This window comes from Girardinichthys multiradiatus, chromosome Y, assembly GCF_021462225.1.
Source record: "Girardinichthys multiradiatus isolate DD_20200921_A chromosome Y, DD_fGirMul_XY1, whole genome shotgun sequence".
Taxonomy (NCBI): Eukaryota; Metazoa; Chordata; class Actinopteri; order Cyprinodontiformes; family Goodeidae; genus Girardinichthys; species Girardinichthys multiradiatus.
In genome coordinates, this window is record NC_061818.1 from 13968100 (window position 1) to 13985771 (window position 17672).

General features: G+C 40.9%; 1 protein-coding gene across 5 annotated transcripts in view; it reads right to left on the reverse strand.

Annotated features, from left to right (window-relative positions):
* LOC124864196 (RNA binding protein fox-1 homolog 2-like) overlaps positions 1–17672 on the reverse strand; it is a 67259-nt gene that overhangs the window by 48095 nt on the left and 1492 nt on the right. For all 5 annotated transcript variants that reach the window (XR_007037272.1, XM_047358865.1, XM_047358863.1 and 2 more), the window contains exon 2: positions 3525–3575. Coding sequence is in view for 4 of the 5 variants with exons in the window: in XM_047358865.1 (XP_047214821.1) it covers positions 3525–3575 (51 nt within the window). In the remaining variant the exon portion in view is untranslated. The remainder of the gene's footprint in view (positions 1–3524; positions 3576–17672) is intronic.

Consider the following 17672-nt stretch of genomic DNA (forward strand, 5'->3'; position numbering starts at 1 on the left):
CCAGCTGATCAAAGCAAAGAACACATTCATTAAATACATCTGCAGTTCTCTTAAAAAGTAGTTCCCCTGTACAGCTTTCTTCAGTCTTTGTTTTCTTGCCACAGTGGTTCAGATTGTCAAACCAATTGTATTATTAGACAACCAAGGTAAATACAAAATGCAGTTTACAGAAAAAGAAGCTATCTGTACCAATCTGGCCCTATGTAGAGAAGGCTTGTAATATCATTAAAAAAAACCTTAATAGTACCTTAATAGTACCTGACTGAACATAAAGATCTCTAAAAGCACCACATCATGCCCCGATCTAAAACAATTCAAGACTCATGAGAAACAATGTCACTGAAACTTATGCCGAACAACTATGCAATACAACTTTATTTGTACAGCACTCTAAAAACAACACCGTTGACCAAAGTGCTGTACACTGATAAAAGAACAAATACAAACACAAAAATACTAAGTTTCAAAACTTGTAGCAAGTATTGTCTGGAATGGGTGACAAAGTTACCTCTAGGGCTTTAAGACCCCAGTGAAGCACTCTGAGCCCTTATCCACAAATGGAGAAAACATGGAACAGTGGTGAACCTTTCTAGTAATGGCAGGCCTACCAAACTTATTCCAGGAGCACATCAATGACTCTTCTAGGATGTCACACAAGAACCCAGGCCAATACCTAACACACCACAGGCCTCAGTTAGGGTCACTGATCTAGTGTAAAGCTGACCGAATTTCAGAAAAAAAGGAAACTGACAGTCAAGCATAGTGTTGGTAGCGTAATGGTCTGGTTTGCTTTCCTGTTGAAGAACTTGGATAGCTTGTCTTAACTGATGGAACCATGAATTCTGCTCTCTACCCGACAAAACTGTATGATCATCAGTTTGTGACCTTAAGCTCAAGCACACTTGGGCTATGGATCAGGACAATGATCAAAAGCACACCAGCAAGTAAACCTCTGAATGGATTAAAAAAAAGTTTGAGATGGCCTAGTCAAAGTCCAGACCGAGATGCTGTGACATGACCTTGAACAGGTTGTTAATGCCTGAAAAGCTTCCTTTGTGGAGGAATTAAAATAATTCAGCAAAGATAAGTGGGCCAAAAAGCCTCCACATTCATATAAGAGCCTCATTGCCAGTTATTGCAAACACTTGATTGGCGACACAACTAGTTATTAGGTTTAAGGAATAACTTAAGTGTGAGAAATAAAAACAAAAATAGGACAATTCTCCAAGGGGGAAAATATTTGTTAACATTACAGTACCTATGACCAGGAACCCAAGCATGACCATTCTGAGGTAAAAAACTAATTCATTTTTAGAAGTACTGCATGTGAGATAAAATGACTTCAATCTATAAAACACTACAATGGGCCAGGTGAATGAATGCACAACACACACCCACAGAGGCAGCAGCAGGGACCCAGAGAGGCTTGTCACCATTTAACACACTCATAGTGACACAGGCAGACCTACAGGCAGTTTAAACATGCATAAATATTATAGGACTGGAGCTCTACAAAGACAAATGTACTGCCGCCATGAAACTGAACCAATCTCCCAAAGCTAGGCTCGGCTAACTCCATTTGCATGATAACTGGCAGGCAGTGTGCTCAAGGGCAGAATATATTAGCAGCAATTACTTCCTAAATCATTTATAAAGCAAATCCAGGACTGTGTTTTGGTTCTGAATGTGAAAGATGAGTGATGGAGTTTAAATATGTTGCAGGTTGGTTAGTGTGTGTGACCAGGTATTTGATTTGCATGCAGACAGAGCTCCAGTAATGTGTCTGTTTCCACATTTTAGCAAATTACCTAAATATGCTCAAGGACATTTTAATGTGGCAGACAAACATAAATTAGTGTTTAATTGTGAAGTGGTAGGAAAATGAGTCATGGTTTTCAAACATTTTTGTAGGCAAGTCAAGAGCCCCAGTAGCAAATTTTTTCTGGTTTCTACTTACTTTTCATCCCAGGATTGCTCTGCATTTTGCTTCAACTATTAAAAAAAAGCATTCCCACCGCATGATGCTGCCACCATCGTGTTTCACCAAGGCGATGATGTGTTAGGACCATTGGTTGCACTTTATTTTATTTACTCTGAGAATCAGAGTAAAGGGTTTTTATTTAAGATTTGTAATTATAAAACAAATCCTTAAACCACATATCACTTTCCTTCTACTTTAGTTATGCACAACTTTGTGCTGATTTCTCACATATAAATCCCAGTTTTTGGTTGTAAGGAGACAAAATATGAAAAGCTTCAAGGAGTATGAACACATCTGCAAGGTACTGCATGTCTGTGAGACTTTGCGCCCTGCAGCCAAACTATCCTAGAGAAATCACATGCATCGTCTCATCCTCTTCTTGTTTTTTTGTCTTTAATCTCCCCATCTTCTTGTGTTAAGTGAGCATCCAACCAAAAATGACTGAACTGTAAGTCAGCAGGGACGTGAACAAGCAATCTAAATAACATTATTTTCTAAACCTCGTGTTCAATCACATTTTAGAACTGTATTTCTAAAAAAAGGGCGAGGTAAGAGAAGAAGAGCAGAATATACAAGAAAGAGCTCAGGTTTAGGAGAATCTTCCATCTTGTGTGGAGAAGGAGGAGGCAGGGGGGTGCAAAGGCACACAGACCAATAACCCCCCCTTGTGGCACTCCCAGAGAGCTGCACATCCCAAACACAGACTGGAGACACACACACACAGACACCAGGACAAAGAATCACATATTCCAGCATATTACAATAACTGAACACACCCCTCTAATACACACACACACAAGTCCTGACACGGTTTGAGCCGTTCTGTGTTCTGCTGCTGGAAGGCAGATAACAAAATACTCCTCCTCTTCCTCTCCTCTGCACACATAAGGCCGTGATTACTGAGAGCAATATGTGTGGAGAGAAACAGAGAAAATGAGGAAAGGATGAGAGGAGCTGAAGAGTGAAAGGATGGGAACAGCCGTGTGAAAAGGCCCCCGCGTGCAGAGCACGCAGAGCTCGGCTCGAAGCGGGTGATAGGATAATTTCACCCCACTTTCCGAGGATCGAGTGTTTGAAAGGGAAGCTTTGTCACAAGCAGCTCTGCTTCCATTCAGTGCTTCTCAGGAGACAACACATATGAGCTCCAAAACATCACAACTGTCAAGGCAATAAGGCAGATCTCCAACAACGCTGACGAAGAATTAGGAAGGTTTCTGAAAACAATTATTTAGTATCTGAAATGAAACTGAACTTAAAAGCTTAAAAGTTTCAGATCTTAAAAAACTTTAAAATACTCTAAATATCTGATGAGGGTATCCTGAGGAAATACAAAATGCAGTTAATGATTTCATCTATGTCCAACCAAGAATGGCCTCCACACATACACTTTTAGAGGAACCTTCTGCATCCAACACATGATGTCTGTTCTGCCCATTTCCAGCTTTCAAAACCAGCTAGATGATGAAACCAGCATCGTTTACGTGAGTCACAGATTCTCTAATTTTATGTTGCAGAAATCTGCAAGCAAATAATAATCTCTTACCTGACTGTGAGGTGCGTATCCATGGAAACCGGGGTTTAAAGGCTCATTGTTCTGAAAAGGGACAACAGGAGGGATGAAAGCAGCGTTAAGTTGCTAGGCTTCTGCAAATGAGTGGATGCAGCATGATGGAGCAAAACTTGAAATGTGCTCAGGTAAAAACAAAAGCAAAATATATTCAGGCTGACCAGCAAAGAAGAATCTTTCAAGGCTGAATTATTCCTCTACATGACATACAATACTTCATTTCAAAAATCTAAAAGGAAAAATTCCAAATATTACTGTCTCAGGGTGATGGTGAAACGTTGAACATTATAGGCATGAACATCATTAATTTAGGCTAACAAAGATGCATTTTATCTTTTTCTATGGTGTAATTATTATACAGCAAACAACTTCAGGGATTTCTGAAAACAAGACTTAGATGAGTGTATTTTCTCTAAGTTACATAGGGTCATAATTATAAAAAACCCTTCAAAAATATAGATTTACCTGCATGTTGCCCCTTTATCAAACACCCTTTCGGAGTCATCAACAAGGTTCAGGTATAACTCTTCCTTAATATTTGACCTTTTTAAACGAGGGCGACCAATTCTGATACAGAAATTGCTTTAAAGCCCAAAAATTCAGCAGAGTCGAAGCGTTCAAGAAGCTAAATGTTGGTCTGTTTTATTCATTCCAAAATTTGTTTTATGTTTGGGATTATTGTCCTATTGGTACACTCAAATGTACCCACGTTTCAAATATCTAATTGTTGAGGGGAAGTTGAAAAGATTTAGAGGTGATGTTCTTCCATCATTCAGTCCCACTGGCAGTGAAACAGACCCTCACCATGTTGCTGCCACCACCATGCTGGTAGATTCAAAGAGCTCAATCTTTGTTTCATGTGATAAAAGTTTGTCAGGTATCTGGCTTGTCCATGTGGGCGACAGTTTTAAAGTGATGAAGGGGTGGGCGTCCTTTCTTGGTTGTCAACTACCTTCAAAGTGAAAAGTTACACTGGTGTTCCAGCATCTCCCAGTTAACAGCGGGCTTGAACCTTGGTTGTTCTTGATCATTTTAAACAGCGCCATTGAATCCGAGGGAGACTGTTTGGGATCATTGTCCTGTTGGAACACCCAAACACACACTAGATCTGGTTTTGGAGTGGGTAAAACAGGCTAACGTCAAGCTTCTGGAATGGTCCTGAGCTCAACCGTGTTGAAATTATATGGACTATGTTTAAAAGCAGGGTCTGTGTCAGGAAACCAACGAATTTAAATGAATTCTACCAAATCTGACAACCGGTCAAATTTTCCAGCCGGAACCACGTCAGGAGCTTGATGAGGGCTATAGAAAGTGTGTGGTTCCTCTGCAACTTGCTAAAGGACACATGTCCAAATATTACTGGAGCCTGTAAATATTACTTGTCCACTAAATGGATTAGACACAATAAACAATAAATTTAAAGTAGCGCATTTAGTTTTTTTAAATTAAATATCAAAGTTGATTGTTGTACAATTATTCCACTCTAAAATGAAAACATTTCAAACGTTTCTTTAAAAGTCCAAAATTAATGTTAATTACCATTCACACCCATGCTTAGTGTATGTAAACCTCTAACAGGCTCTGTAAGTCAAAATGCTTGAAAGACTAAAAGAGACTCCCTCTGAAGCAAAAGGATTAAGTAAATTAAGTCAAAAGTCTCTGGTCTGACATCCAGCTGAACCAACCAATCAAAAGCAACCAGCAGTACCGGTTTCCTCAACGACTCTCCTCTGAAAACCACTGTTGTGGTTAATTGCTCTACAATTACTTTTAATTAGATTATTTCTGTCTCTCGCCCCTCTTCTCCCCTTTTATTGTCCTGCTCTGTGCCATTTCTGACCCGGCAAGAGGAGCCATCGTCTGCCTCAGCGCCACAGTAAGTGATGGGTGAGTGAGTGGTCGGATAGGTGGTGTTGGGGCTTTAGTTAACTAAACGATGATATTTTGACAGCAGTAAGAGAGAGCGAGAGGGAGGGAGGGAGTGATGACTCTAGCATTGTCGGGCCTGCTGGTATACCTCGCAGAGAAAACATGACCGCCTGGTGAGATTCATGTTTCTGCACTCGAAAAGAAGCTGAGGCGTGAGTCTTACGGAGCAAGAGGGAGGAGGAGGAGGAGGGCTAGGAGGAAGGTCTGGAGGGGCAACAGAAAGAAATATGTGTGTGTCTGTGAATAACTATATGCTCTAGCTTTAGGTACATTTTATCAGGAAACAGTCAAAATCCATGAGCTGCGGGACGAACTAACAAAAAAAAGGCCAATATCGTCTCTGAGGACTGTCAACAGATTTAACCTCCTAGCACCGACCTCAAGCTGCCCGCTGCAGGAATCGCTTCCTAATTGCTTTCAGCCAGCCAATCAAGGCCAAGTGTATGAGACGGAGGGCTGTGCTGACACAAAGTTTATATAAACAGACAGAGAAAGGCTATTAATTCAGAAGAGCTCTCTGTAAAACTGGGGCTGGGAGAGAGAGAGGCCAACATCAAACACAGATGTACAGAGCCCTGTGGAGGAATCCATACTGCTTTTCTACATTGTCTTGTTACAAACAAACTTCCTCTGATTTCTCTGGGATTTTATGCGACAGTCCAATACAAGGTAGTGTGTAATTGTGAAGTGAAAGAAAGTATTACATGGTTTTAATTCAGAGAAGTGGATAATATTTCATAACCTAACCCTGCTTTAAACTCCTCCACAACTTTTCCCTGATCCTTCTGCTGTGTTCCTTGGTGTTCATGATGTTTGTTCCCTGATGTTCTCAAAAAACAAAACAAAAACTTTGAGACTTTCACAGAACAGTGGGATTTATATCACATAATATGGTTTTCTATCTACTAGTTAGGTGGCTTCTGAACGCAACTGGCTGCATTTAATTTTATTTACAAGCATTAGAGGAAAGGGAGCTGAATATACATGCAAGCCACACTTTCAAATTTCTATGTCTTGTTCTCTCCACAACTCACAAATTTAGACTACCCTGTTTGTCTACCATAAAATCACAAATAAACACATTGAATTTTGACAAAATTTTTTAAAAATCTCAAGTGGTGCGAATACTTTTGAAGGGTACTCCCAATTCTAATGCATGATCCATTGAAGACCGGGTGTGCGAGCTGGGAGCCACATAAAAACAGAAACAAGATGTCTTTTTTTTTTTTTTAATGAGCCAAACTGAAATAAATTGACAGAGGAAAATCATTTTGGAATATGAGCAGTATACTCAGATGTCAGAGTAACGGGAATCCATCTTCTCCTCTTGAAACAGCTCTCTCTTTGTCTTTTCCCTCCACTTCCTGTTTCATCTGGAACCAATTTCCCCCTCGTGCCTCGTCCCCAGGGGGAACTCTCTCCTCAGAGCGCTGCATTTACAGGAGAACAGACAGGCTCATACTGAACCGAGGGGGATTGTCGGTGATGTGAAGGCCGTAAGTGGGGGGCCTAGAATCTCCGCTCTTCAAAGCCTGGGTCACGTTTTATGGAGTGCAAAGATACTCCGAACATCTGGAGCATCACTTTCCAGCATTTCTTCTGTATTCATTCCCTATTTGTTATTTACTGTTAACTTAAGGGCTCTGAATGTGTGTTCCTCACAGTCAATGGGAGTGTTCATTTGATGCACTAGTGATGAGAAATGAGAGAAAACCTTGGTGCACCACAAAAATGAAAGCCAAAATTATCCTAGACCATCAAATTGTAGAGTCTCTGTGGGTCTTACAGTAAAAAGAAAAGAGCCAAGAGGAGGAGTTTATGGAGGGAAGAAAAACACAAGGAGGGAGAGAAGGGGGAGTTTAGCAACATCTGGAATCAATCTGTTGGCAGAAGAAGGAAGGCGATGGGGGAAGGAAAGATGAGAAAGAAAGAAAAGGAATGTGGGTAAAAAGATGGCCAAAGTAAAGAAAGGGGAGTAAAATATTACAAAAAACATGGGCGAAATGAAAACAATGGGTCACAAGTAAAAAATGTCATGTGATTTGTATTTTCTTAAGAAAGCGGGGAAGGCAGTAGGGGTCTGAACTTGATCCTTGCCTCTTTATTCACACACGTACGTTTTTGAAGTTTATTAAATGAGGGCAGGCATGTCTTTGGGAAAAGACGCACGCCCATTTCTGCTGTACTGCTTTAAACAAATGAAGAAAGAAAATTGCAGCGCTCCCCTCCCGCCACCCAAGTTTCCATTAAGTTCCAGTCTATGCAGCTTGGTGAGCAGGAAGGAGGCTTCGAAGCCGTTGGTTTCAGAGTGTGCTGGCAGAAATCAAAAAAAGCACAGACAACCAGTCACTCGCTTATAAACACAGCCTCCGTCTCTCTGTTCTCGTCTCTTAAAGCGAGGGCAAACCTGAAAAAGGGCGCCTGGCTTATTTATTTTCTTTATCTCCCGCCTGCTATTTTAGGACGAACAGAAGGAAAAAGTTGGGAGTAGCTGGAGCAAACTGCGAGGAGTAGGGTGGGTGGGGGTGGAGCAGCGCTGGTGAAGGAAGGCAGAATGACATGAGGTCAACAGATGGTGAGAGAGAGGTGGGGGAGAAGGAGGGGGTAATTAGCCAGGCTGCTGCAGGCATCCGGAGGCACCTAACAGAACAGCCTGCGGAGAAAGACTCTGCCTGAGGCTGCTTTCATGGTGTTAAGAACACCGTCGGATCTAAGGAAACCCCACCTGCTGCCACATACAGATAGTTACACAAAAAACCCGCGGGTTTTTATTTGAGGCCAAGCTAAAGCATGCCTACACTGAACTAAAATGATAAAGATGTAATTTAAAGAATAATGGAGTTTTCACCCTTCAAGGTAAACCCTTTAGCAGCAGTATATTTCAACGCTGGTCATGATGACATGAAGTCAGATGAAGGGGTCGCAACTACCAGGTACAGCAAATGGGGAGAAATGCTTAGAGACAGTCGCAAAAAAACTTGTGTATCAAATAATTTAGGCTGTAGCGACAGCATACGCTATAGATTTGGATAACAGACACCAATCTGAGTGCAACAGCATGTTAAGTAAAAAACTATATATGCTTGGGAATGCCTTAAAATTAAGTAAAATAACAGACCACATTTTATCAGTACTACGCGATCCACATTATTAGTAGGAATGTGTTCCGCATAACTCACTTAAAGAAATATGTTTTGGACTATTGTTGTGCTGTTTTTTTCTTGAAGGCACCAGATACCTTATACATATAGATATACAGGGGTTGGACAATTAATTTGAAACACCTGTCATTTTAGTGTGGGAGGTTTCATGGCTAAATTGGACCAGCCTGGTAGCCAGTCTTCATTGATTGCACATTGCACCAGTAAGAGCAGAGTGTGAAGGTTCAATTATCAGGGTAAGAGCACAGTTTTGCTCAAAATATTGAAATGCATACAACATTACGGGTGACATACCAGAGTTCAAAAGAGGACAAATTGTTGGTGCACGTCTTGCAGGCACATCTGTGACCAAGACAACAAGTCTTTGTGATGTATCAAGAGCCACGGTATCCAGGGTAATGTCAGCATACCACCAAGAAGGATGAACCACATCCAACAGGATTAACTGTGGACGCAAGAGGAAGCTGTCTGAAAGGGATGTTTGGGTGCTAACCCGGATTGTATCCAAAAAACATAAAACCATGGCTGTCCAAATCACGGCAGAATTAAATGTGCACCTCAACTCTCCTGTTTCCACCAGAACTGTCCATCAGGAGCTCCACATGGTCAATATACACGGCCAGGCTCCTATAGCCAAACCTTTGGTCACTCATGCCAATGCCAAACGTCGGTTTCAATGGTGCAAGGAGCGCAAATCTTGGGCTGTGGACAATGTGAAACATGTATTGTTCTCTGATGAGTCCACCTTTACTATTTTCCCCACATCCGGGAGAGTTACGGTGTGGAGAAGCCCCAAAGAAGCGTACCACCCAGACTGTTGCATGCCCAGAGTGAAGCATGGGGGTGGATCAGTGATGGTTTGGGCTGCCATATCATGGCATTCCCTTGGCCCAATACTTGTACTAGATGAGCGCGTCACTGCCAAGGACTACCGAACCATTCTTGAGGACCATGTGCATCCAATGGTTCAAACATTGCATCCTGAAGGCGGTGCCGTGTATCAGGATGACAATTCACCAATACACACAGCAAGACTGGTGAAAGATTGGTTTGATGAACATGAAAGTGAAGTTGAACATCTCCCATGGCCTGCACAGTCACCAGATCTAAATATTATTGAGCCACTTTGGGATGTTTTGGAGGAGCGAGTCAGGAAACGTTTTCCTCCACCAGTATCATGTAGTGACCTGGCCACTATCCTGCAAGAAGAATGGCTTAAAATCCCTCTGACCACTGTGCAGGACTTGTATATGTCATTCCCAAGATGAATTGACGCTGTATTGGCCGCAAAAGGAGGCCCTACACCATACTAATAAATTATTGTGGTCTAAAACCAGGTGTTTCAGTTTCATTGTCCAACCCCTGTATATACGAACCCATATTCATGCCGGACAGCCTGAATAAGCAGCTCCAACACTGGTTAACTTGGTCGGAAAGCTATAATAAGATTCTGACGTGTCACCTGAAATGTGCAGAGCCTTGTCGGCTGTTTTTAAATATTTATCTGACTACAGCTACAGTCTTCAATAAATTCTCACCCTGCTCCTGCTGTTCTCCCAGGGAGCTGTTTCCTCAATGACCAGGCTATGGCTAGCAAGTTCACGCTTTGTTTTGAAAATGATTCATTGTAATACAATTTAAACCTGCACTGATAAAACGCACAAAAAAAGTTTGCTTTAAACAGCCTAAAACTGAATGACTCTGCATAGCTTTGCCTAACACGACAACTGTCTGGGCAGAGGGAAAGCTACAACAGTCAATACTGTCTCTCTTTTTCTCTGTTGTACTAAAAAACTTTTTGATTGTTAAGGTAAATGCCAGATTTGTTAGGGCAAACTAATGTCTACCACCTAAAATACGGATATGTAAACTATGTCAGATGCTGGGGGAGCATCTGACATAGAGCGAAGTTTTATATAGTAGGTATTGGGAGTTGGGTTTAGTCAGGGACTCAGATACCAGGAGCTTGCTTTGCAGAAGAACATCTGCAGTGGGGATGAATGAAAAGAAAATGAGAAGCTCTTCAAAACTGTCATCTCTGGAGATATCTTTGATATTACATCAAGCTAGATCAAAAACATTCACAGCCTTCAACACAGTCTTCTTCGAGGTAAACTTGAGTTTACTCGATCTTATTCCCATCATCTGAATGCGACTCAAAATGGCTGTAGAAATTGTGCTTTTGCAATAATGTTGATGTTTGAGTCAAATCCTGGAAACCAAATGTTACAAATTAGAACAGGAGAACTCAGATTACAAGAAATGCATTGGAAGGGAGATTCATACTTTCTGCTGTTTTTTTCCTTCAAAATCATATATGTTATACTCTCCAACTAAGCTATATATCGATTCTAAGCTATATCTGAGATATAGATTCCAACAAGAACATACTGTTTAGATGTCAATTATTCACCACAGATTTCTGCAAGACCCTCAGCTGCCCCTGGCTCCATATCATCAGAAACATCAAAACCCTATAAAGTAACTAAGTAACAACTGCAGAGAAAAATACTACATATAAATCAATCTGACCAGAAGGTGACGACCCTCACTGCAGTTATTGTAGGAGAGAGATGTAGAACAACTAGAGAAAGACTGTTGTGCCATCTTTCCCAAAAGGAAAGCCAGATTATAAAGGAGAAATTGGTGCATTTTTTCTCTCCAGCAAAAGGAAACCTGGTGCATTTAAAGAACGCTTATAGTTGATCCATCCATAGAGACGCTCTCAATGTTATATATACCATTGCAGGCTGCTAATAGGCCCGGGCCAGTTACCGATATCCAGGGATACCTGGGTTTACCTGGGACTTTCAGAAAGATTTAACAATTTTCAGTCATATCCTGGCTATGGTTTAAAGTCTTTGTGACACGAAAGGAGAGAAAGTGGTGGAGTTTGTCCTACCTTTAAGGAACATATAGAGTAAGGGAGCACTTTTCCACCTCACAAATCATACTGCACTGCCAGTCAGCTGGCTAAAAGATGGCTGCTGATAAACAATACGTAAATGTTGAATATGGTCTAATATTAAAAATGTAGGTATTGTATTATTGTAGCAGCAGGAGGAATAATCATTGCTTCTGTTTAGGGCTGAAACAATCTGATTAATTGTAATTCATAAATTTTTTTAATAATCTTCAACTAATTTAGTAATCAAATAATTGTTGACTAGAGTATACGGACTCTAAAGCGTGCCATTTGGTGAATGTACGCACTCAGAGAATTAGGCCAAAAGTGTACAAAAAATATATACACTTTGCATTTAAGATGAAAACCCTTCTTTGTCTCTATCCAGAGCTCCTCAAGTGGCATAGTTTTAGCATCACCTAGTTCAAGTTCTGTAAAAAAAAATCTCCTATTAAGCACTTTTTGCTTCCAATTAATTGATTAATCGAAAAAATAATCCACATACTAATCGATTAGCAAAACAGTCGTTAGTTGCAGCTCTCCTGTTGTTTAAAGTAAAGCAATAAGATCATGGGGTACAGTTTATTGACACATACCTAAAGGCATAAAGAAGAAGAATAATGTATAAACAAACTAGTTTTCTCAAGCTTTGATGGATTATTTTCATGTCTCTGTCAGGCCTTGAAAAACCAAATGCATGAGCAACATGAGACGGTCACAGCCTCTCAGGTCTCTTTCTTTGAAGTTTTAGTTGATGCATTTTCTAAGAGAGTGGGAGTCCTAGACCCATGACTAAACAACAGGATGTAGCTTTAGGGCACTTGCAGGATGGACTTATTGATGACTGTTTACTTCTCTGCTGCCTGTGTGGCCTGCTAATAACAGATCTTTGAACATGTCTGCAAACAGGTTCCTGTGGAAGCAGACTGTTTGTTTGTATTGGTCCCTGTCCACTTTTATTTTAACGATTGATTGGTTTTATTGCAATATTTGATGCAAATATTCTGGCAATTTCAATGGTTACTTTTTTATTATACAATGAGTAAAATGTCATGTTCATTTCCAGTGTTGCTAATTTCTTTTGACTTATAATTGGCATTATAAAACTGCATAAGACCCCATTGTGTCTGTCAGTTTATGGACAGACAAAGACTGAAATATGGATTTTGGTACACAGTAAATAAAAGTAGATTTTCTGCAGTATTTGTAGGAATGAGTTGTCAGATTAGTCGAGCAGTCAATGGTTTGTCAAACTGTTTCCCACGTACAACACATTATTGACCTCACACCTCTCCTCAGTGCCCTCTTTGTATCACCATTTGTCTCGTTTGCTTGTTCTCTCACAAGCTGTGAGAGAGAGCAAGACTTACAACTGCTAACAGGATGGCTGAACATTTTGCAGCGGGGTTACTCTCTCGTCCTTTAAATCTTTTCAACCTCTGTTATGGAGCATAATGTATCTGTAAATGTTTGCAGCCTTCTGGGAACGTCAGGGTTAAGGTAAGGGTAAATGTGAGATGTCCATTTTAACTGGATGCCCAGTAAAAATGTCAACTCAAAAGTTATTTTCAAAAACAAATGATCAAAAAACAGCACTAATTCAGGAATCACATGAGGCTCACATACTGGCATATATCGAACATTTTGGGGTGTGTTGGAGCTTCCATTTCAGTATCATTTAAAGCTACTCCCAGAAGAAGTGCGATTGCATTCCATGTACTACTCATATATTCCTCCGATAAAAGGTGTAATTGCATGACTGAATATGCATCATTTGTGACATTCAAGCTGCAAAGACAATACAGTGGCAGTGCATCACAGATGACCCCATGTAAGGGTAACACCAAATTGACATTTGGCTGTGTGGGTGGGTGGAGATGGGAGCACATGTGACAGTTTGGGGGCAGCCTTGGGGAGGAGACATGTGGGGAGGGAGAAGCAGTGTCACGATGACCATAAAGGGTGGTTGAACATGCAAGTGGCATGCTAAGGAGCATACCCGAGTGTCGTTTTATAGGAGAGAATGCAGAGATTCTGATCTATTCTTGTAATCGTACAAACTCTGCCATTCTCCTCCCTCTTTTTTTTATCTAATTCTTCCTCCACACTTTGGCAATACAATTGCTGCACTTATGTAAACAAAGCACGGCAAAGTAAGCTGAACAGAGAGAGAGACAAAGAGAGAGAGTGAGAATAGGAGTTGAGCAACTTAGTCTGGGGAATTTTTAGCTTATCGTAGCCGGTTCGAAAGTCAAGGGTTACTTCACTGTGCTCTGGCTCAAAGTTTAACGGCAATCATTAAACGGCAGCAGGGAGCCTCAAGTCAAACCACGTAGGAATATATTTGACCTCCTGCTAATCAAAGCAGCCCACATTAACACAAAATTAGCACGGCTCCACATTTTCAGGGAAAAAGTAAAGATAAAAGATTTACTAGAAATCTGCAGATTACATTTGAACTATTTAAAATAAAATGAATGGAAATAGAAAAGGTAGAAAACCCTTTAAAATGTTGTGAGTTTTAATGTTAATTAAAAAAGGAAGAAAAATTGTCTCAAACGGGAAATTTTAGATCTATTATTGTGCCTACAAAAGACTGAGACAGTAAGTCATCAGTGTATTATAATCTGCTAAATCGACCTCCAGTTTGTAGTAGATGTGGATAAGCAGTGCACACCACATGGATGTAACACTGATGCTTTTTGTTTCTAGACGGTGGATTAGACAACAGATGTCAAGATCAAATTTTGTTCCATTTTCCAAAAAAAAAAAAAAAAAACCAACATTTTTATGCAACTTTCCTTTCATCTTTCAGTTCCTTTCTTTGAATATTTCTTAACAATTGTCATTAAGCACATGTTGACCTGACACCAGGATGGCAGAGCAGGCATCCTTAACAGCTTTAAAGGACATCCAGTACAATAATTACAAATTACATTTCTAACCCTGGAGTGTTGGATAATATTTCAAGACTCTTTATGCATGCTTTGGACATTTTTCTTAAAAATCCAGTGAAACTAATGAATACGGTTTTATGGTGGAACAAAGATTATTATAGTAGTGTCAAAACTCCAACTGCACAATATTTAAAACTGCAGTTGTTATCAAAACATCAGTGTGTGTGATATTGCAATCACAAAGGATCAGCAAAAATACGTGTGCTTCTCATATTGATGGGCACAAAATCAGCACCCAATTGGCCAAATATATCATTGACATGCAGAGTTTAAGGAGCATTCAAGGAGTCCTTAATGGTTGCAAGTTTTGCTCTAACTGATACTATGAAGACGACTACTATCTGATATTGTGCAGCTCTATCTTTAAGGCTTTTTATATTCTGGTGGTTTTAAAAGTTACTTAAAATCATTTTTTTCATTTCAGAATTAAGAACCTAAAGTATTAAGTTACATTTTGCATTCGAAGCAAACACGAATCCAAGGTGTGCTGAGCAACCTTTAATGTATGGTACCTAACATTTATCTGTAATCTGTTCTACTATGTAATCCATTCCTACCCACAGCCCCTTTCCTTGTACTGCCCCGTCACAGCGATCAGTCTGGTTAATGCCCACGCCTAAATAAGCTTTGATCACGTTAGCGCGACACAAAGCCTCTTTACTGCCAACAATAGGACAAATCGGCTCTCCGAATCAGAGGGAGCAACATAAGCAGAGAGGGAGAGTTAGTAAACTGTACTCCTGCTGCATCCGCGTGGACCACAGCACTGCCTCAAGGGTAAACATCAATATAGCCATCATAGGGGGTAGATAATCAAAAAATTGCTCCACCTCATTGGCACACTGAGAGCAGGGAGTCAATTAGCACTCTGCAAATACGCCTGGGGGGGGCAAGAGGGACAAATCAGAGGACATGCAGGGGGGTGGGGGAAGCTGCAAAGCTAGGGGAGGAAAGCAAGAGCAACAAAAGGGACGAGGCTGCATTCTCATTTATTATTACAGTGCTGATTTACAGGCAGCCTGGAAGGTCAGCAGTCTCCTGGATGCCTCAGTGAGAATCCTGCAGTAATTGTTTGGGGGCATTTGGCTCCTGTAGCCCATCACGCACCCAGAACTCATCTCCTCCACCCTGACTGAGAGTTCATGCCTGAATCGCCAGCATAACTCCCTCAATGTCATTTTCCATTTTTTGTTTATCCTCCGTAAAGTGCCTCTCATTTTTATTCAGATCCCCACTGCTTATCTCTCCCTCAACCAACGGCGTTCCTGTCATCCGTCACTTTCCCCTCATCCTCTTACCACGATCCCTGATGGATGTGAGCTAATGGCTCTGGTTTTCTTTCGGCTCACTTTCTCCCAGCCTTTATTTGGCCTCTCCAATATCTACTCACTCCCAAACACATCCCTTCGAGTCGCTTTTCCTCTCCATATTTGGAGCATTTCAACCACATGGATCCATCCCCCCCTGCACTTCAGACTTTAATCCATCTCTGAAACATTATCCATATACAGATCATTATGTCCATTGCATATCATCTATGCATCTGTTCATCATTCCTTCAAGATGTTTATTCAGTCATTTTTCCTTTAATTTGCCCTCCCCAGCCCCAGTCAATATATCCCACAGGCAGCATGCATATCATGTTACTGGAGACGCACAGGTTCCCGTTCCCAGCAGATACCAGTTTTCTTTGCCGTCCAGCCGGCCAATTCCATTTTAACAGGTTCCAATTTTTTTTTTTATTCTAAAGATTATAATAGAAACGTGATTTAAAAAAGATGCTTCATGTTTAGTAATAGAGGTAAAAGCTGTGAATGCAAAGGGAAATGAAAAAGTTAAAAGACGGGTTGGAGTGGTCTTATTTTGAAAATGTTCGATATTTAAGCCGCTGATCATCGAAGTCAATCAGGCAAAATTGCCAGATTTTGATCTCTGAATGATTAGAGCATCTCTACATTTATTTGTTCTTTTGATTTCAATACACTGATACGAGTGAAAACTTAGAATGAACAGATGCAAAAGGTTGTAGCAGCTTAACAGTGTTTACTGAGCAGAATAGCATAACTTTTTCCTGTTCTACTCTCCATGGGTGAAAAAGCATAACAAGCAGGTATTAGATGTTTAATTCATCAGGCTTTCTGCTCAAGCATCCTGCCTGCATTTAGTTGGTTAACAGACATGCTTCTAATAGCTTTCCAACTGCAGTTCTAAAACAGGGTTAACTTAAATATGAGAGGATGATGCTTAAGCTTCCAAGCTGCGAAGGTCCGCGTTTTCGGCAGGTGGAAAGGCTTCCAGACATCCAAATTTATTTCTATTTTAGGCCAGGGAAAAGCCACCTGAATGGCGGTGCGCAGCAATAGGGAATCGAGAGGCAGCTCTGTTATACTATGCTCCATGCAGCTTGTGAAAACTCTCCTCATTGAGGCACTTTCTCTGGCATCAACAGCAGGACAAATAAGACAGAAAATGTTTGCAGTTTTGTTACCGCAACTTTATATGTCACTGTCTTGGCAAAGAGTATTAGCATTCTTTCAAAACAGCTGACCAGCGGTGTGCAGCAATAAGTGGGAGAGGGGTGACATTTAAAGTACCTTGACTGTAGTTTAATACCAGCAACCAGCCTATGCCCGCGTTGCTTTCATGTTAAAGGACTTTACCAACTTCTTCAGATCCATTTACAAGATGACCTCAGACCTTCCACTACTCTCAGGTTGGTTTCTTTCAACTAACGCCCCCCTCATCCCATTGGATTAGAGGCACTTCAAAGCACGAATGTGTAGGTGTGTTAAAAATAAAAAAAATACATGCGCCGTGCATTAGGAATAAATAGCAACAGATCGAGCAAAAACAAGTGTTAAGCGCATCATGAAGCCCTCTGGTTTGCTGTAACAACAGCAAAATATTCCAGAGAGGCGGCTGATGCTCTGCTGTCTGAGCTGTGGAGTCACGAAAGCAGGGAAGACCCGTGTTAAGGAGCCACCCCCCCTGGATCCCCCTTGTGCTCCTTCAAGCCTCCAGCAAAAAAAGACTGTTCTTTGTCTTTCACTGGGGTGACCCCTCCCCCAATGCTGTCTGTCTCTTAACACCTTAAAAGGGGGGGGGGGGGGGGGGGTATGAAGTGATTAATGGCAAATGCTATCCCAATCAGGATCATGATTGCAAAAAAATA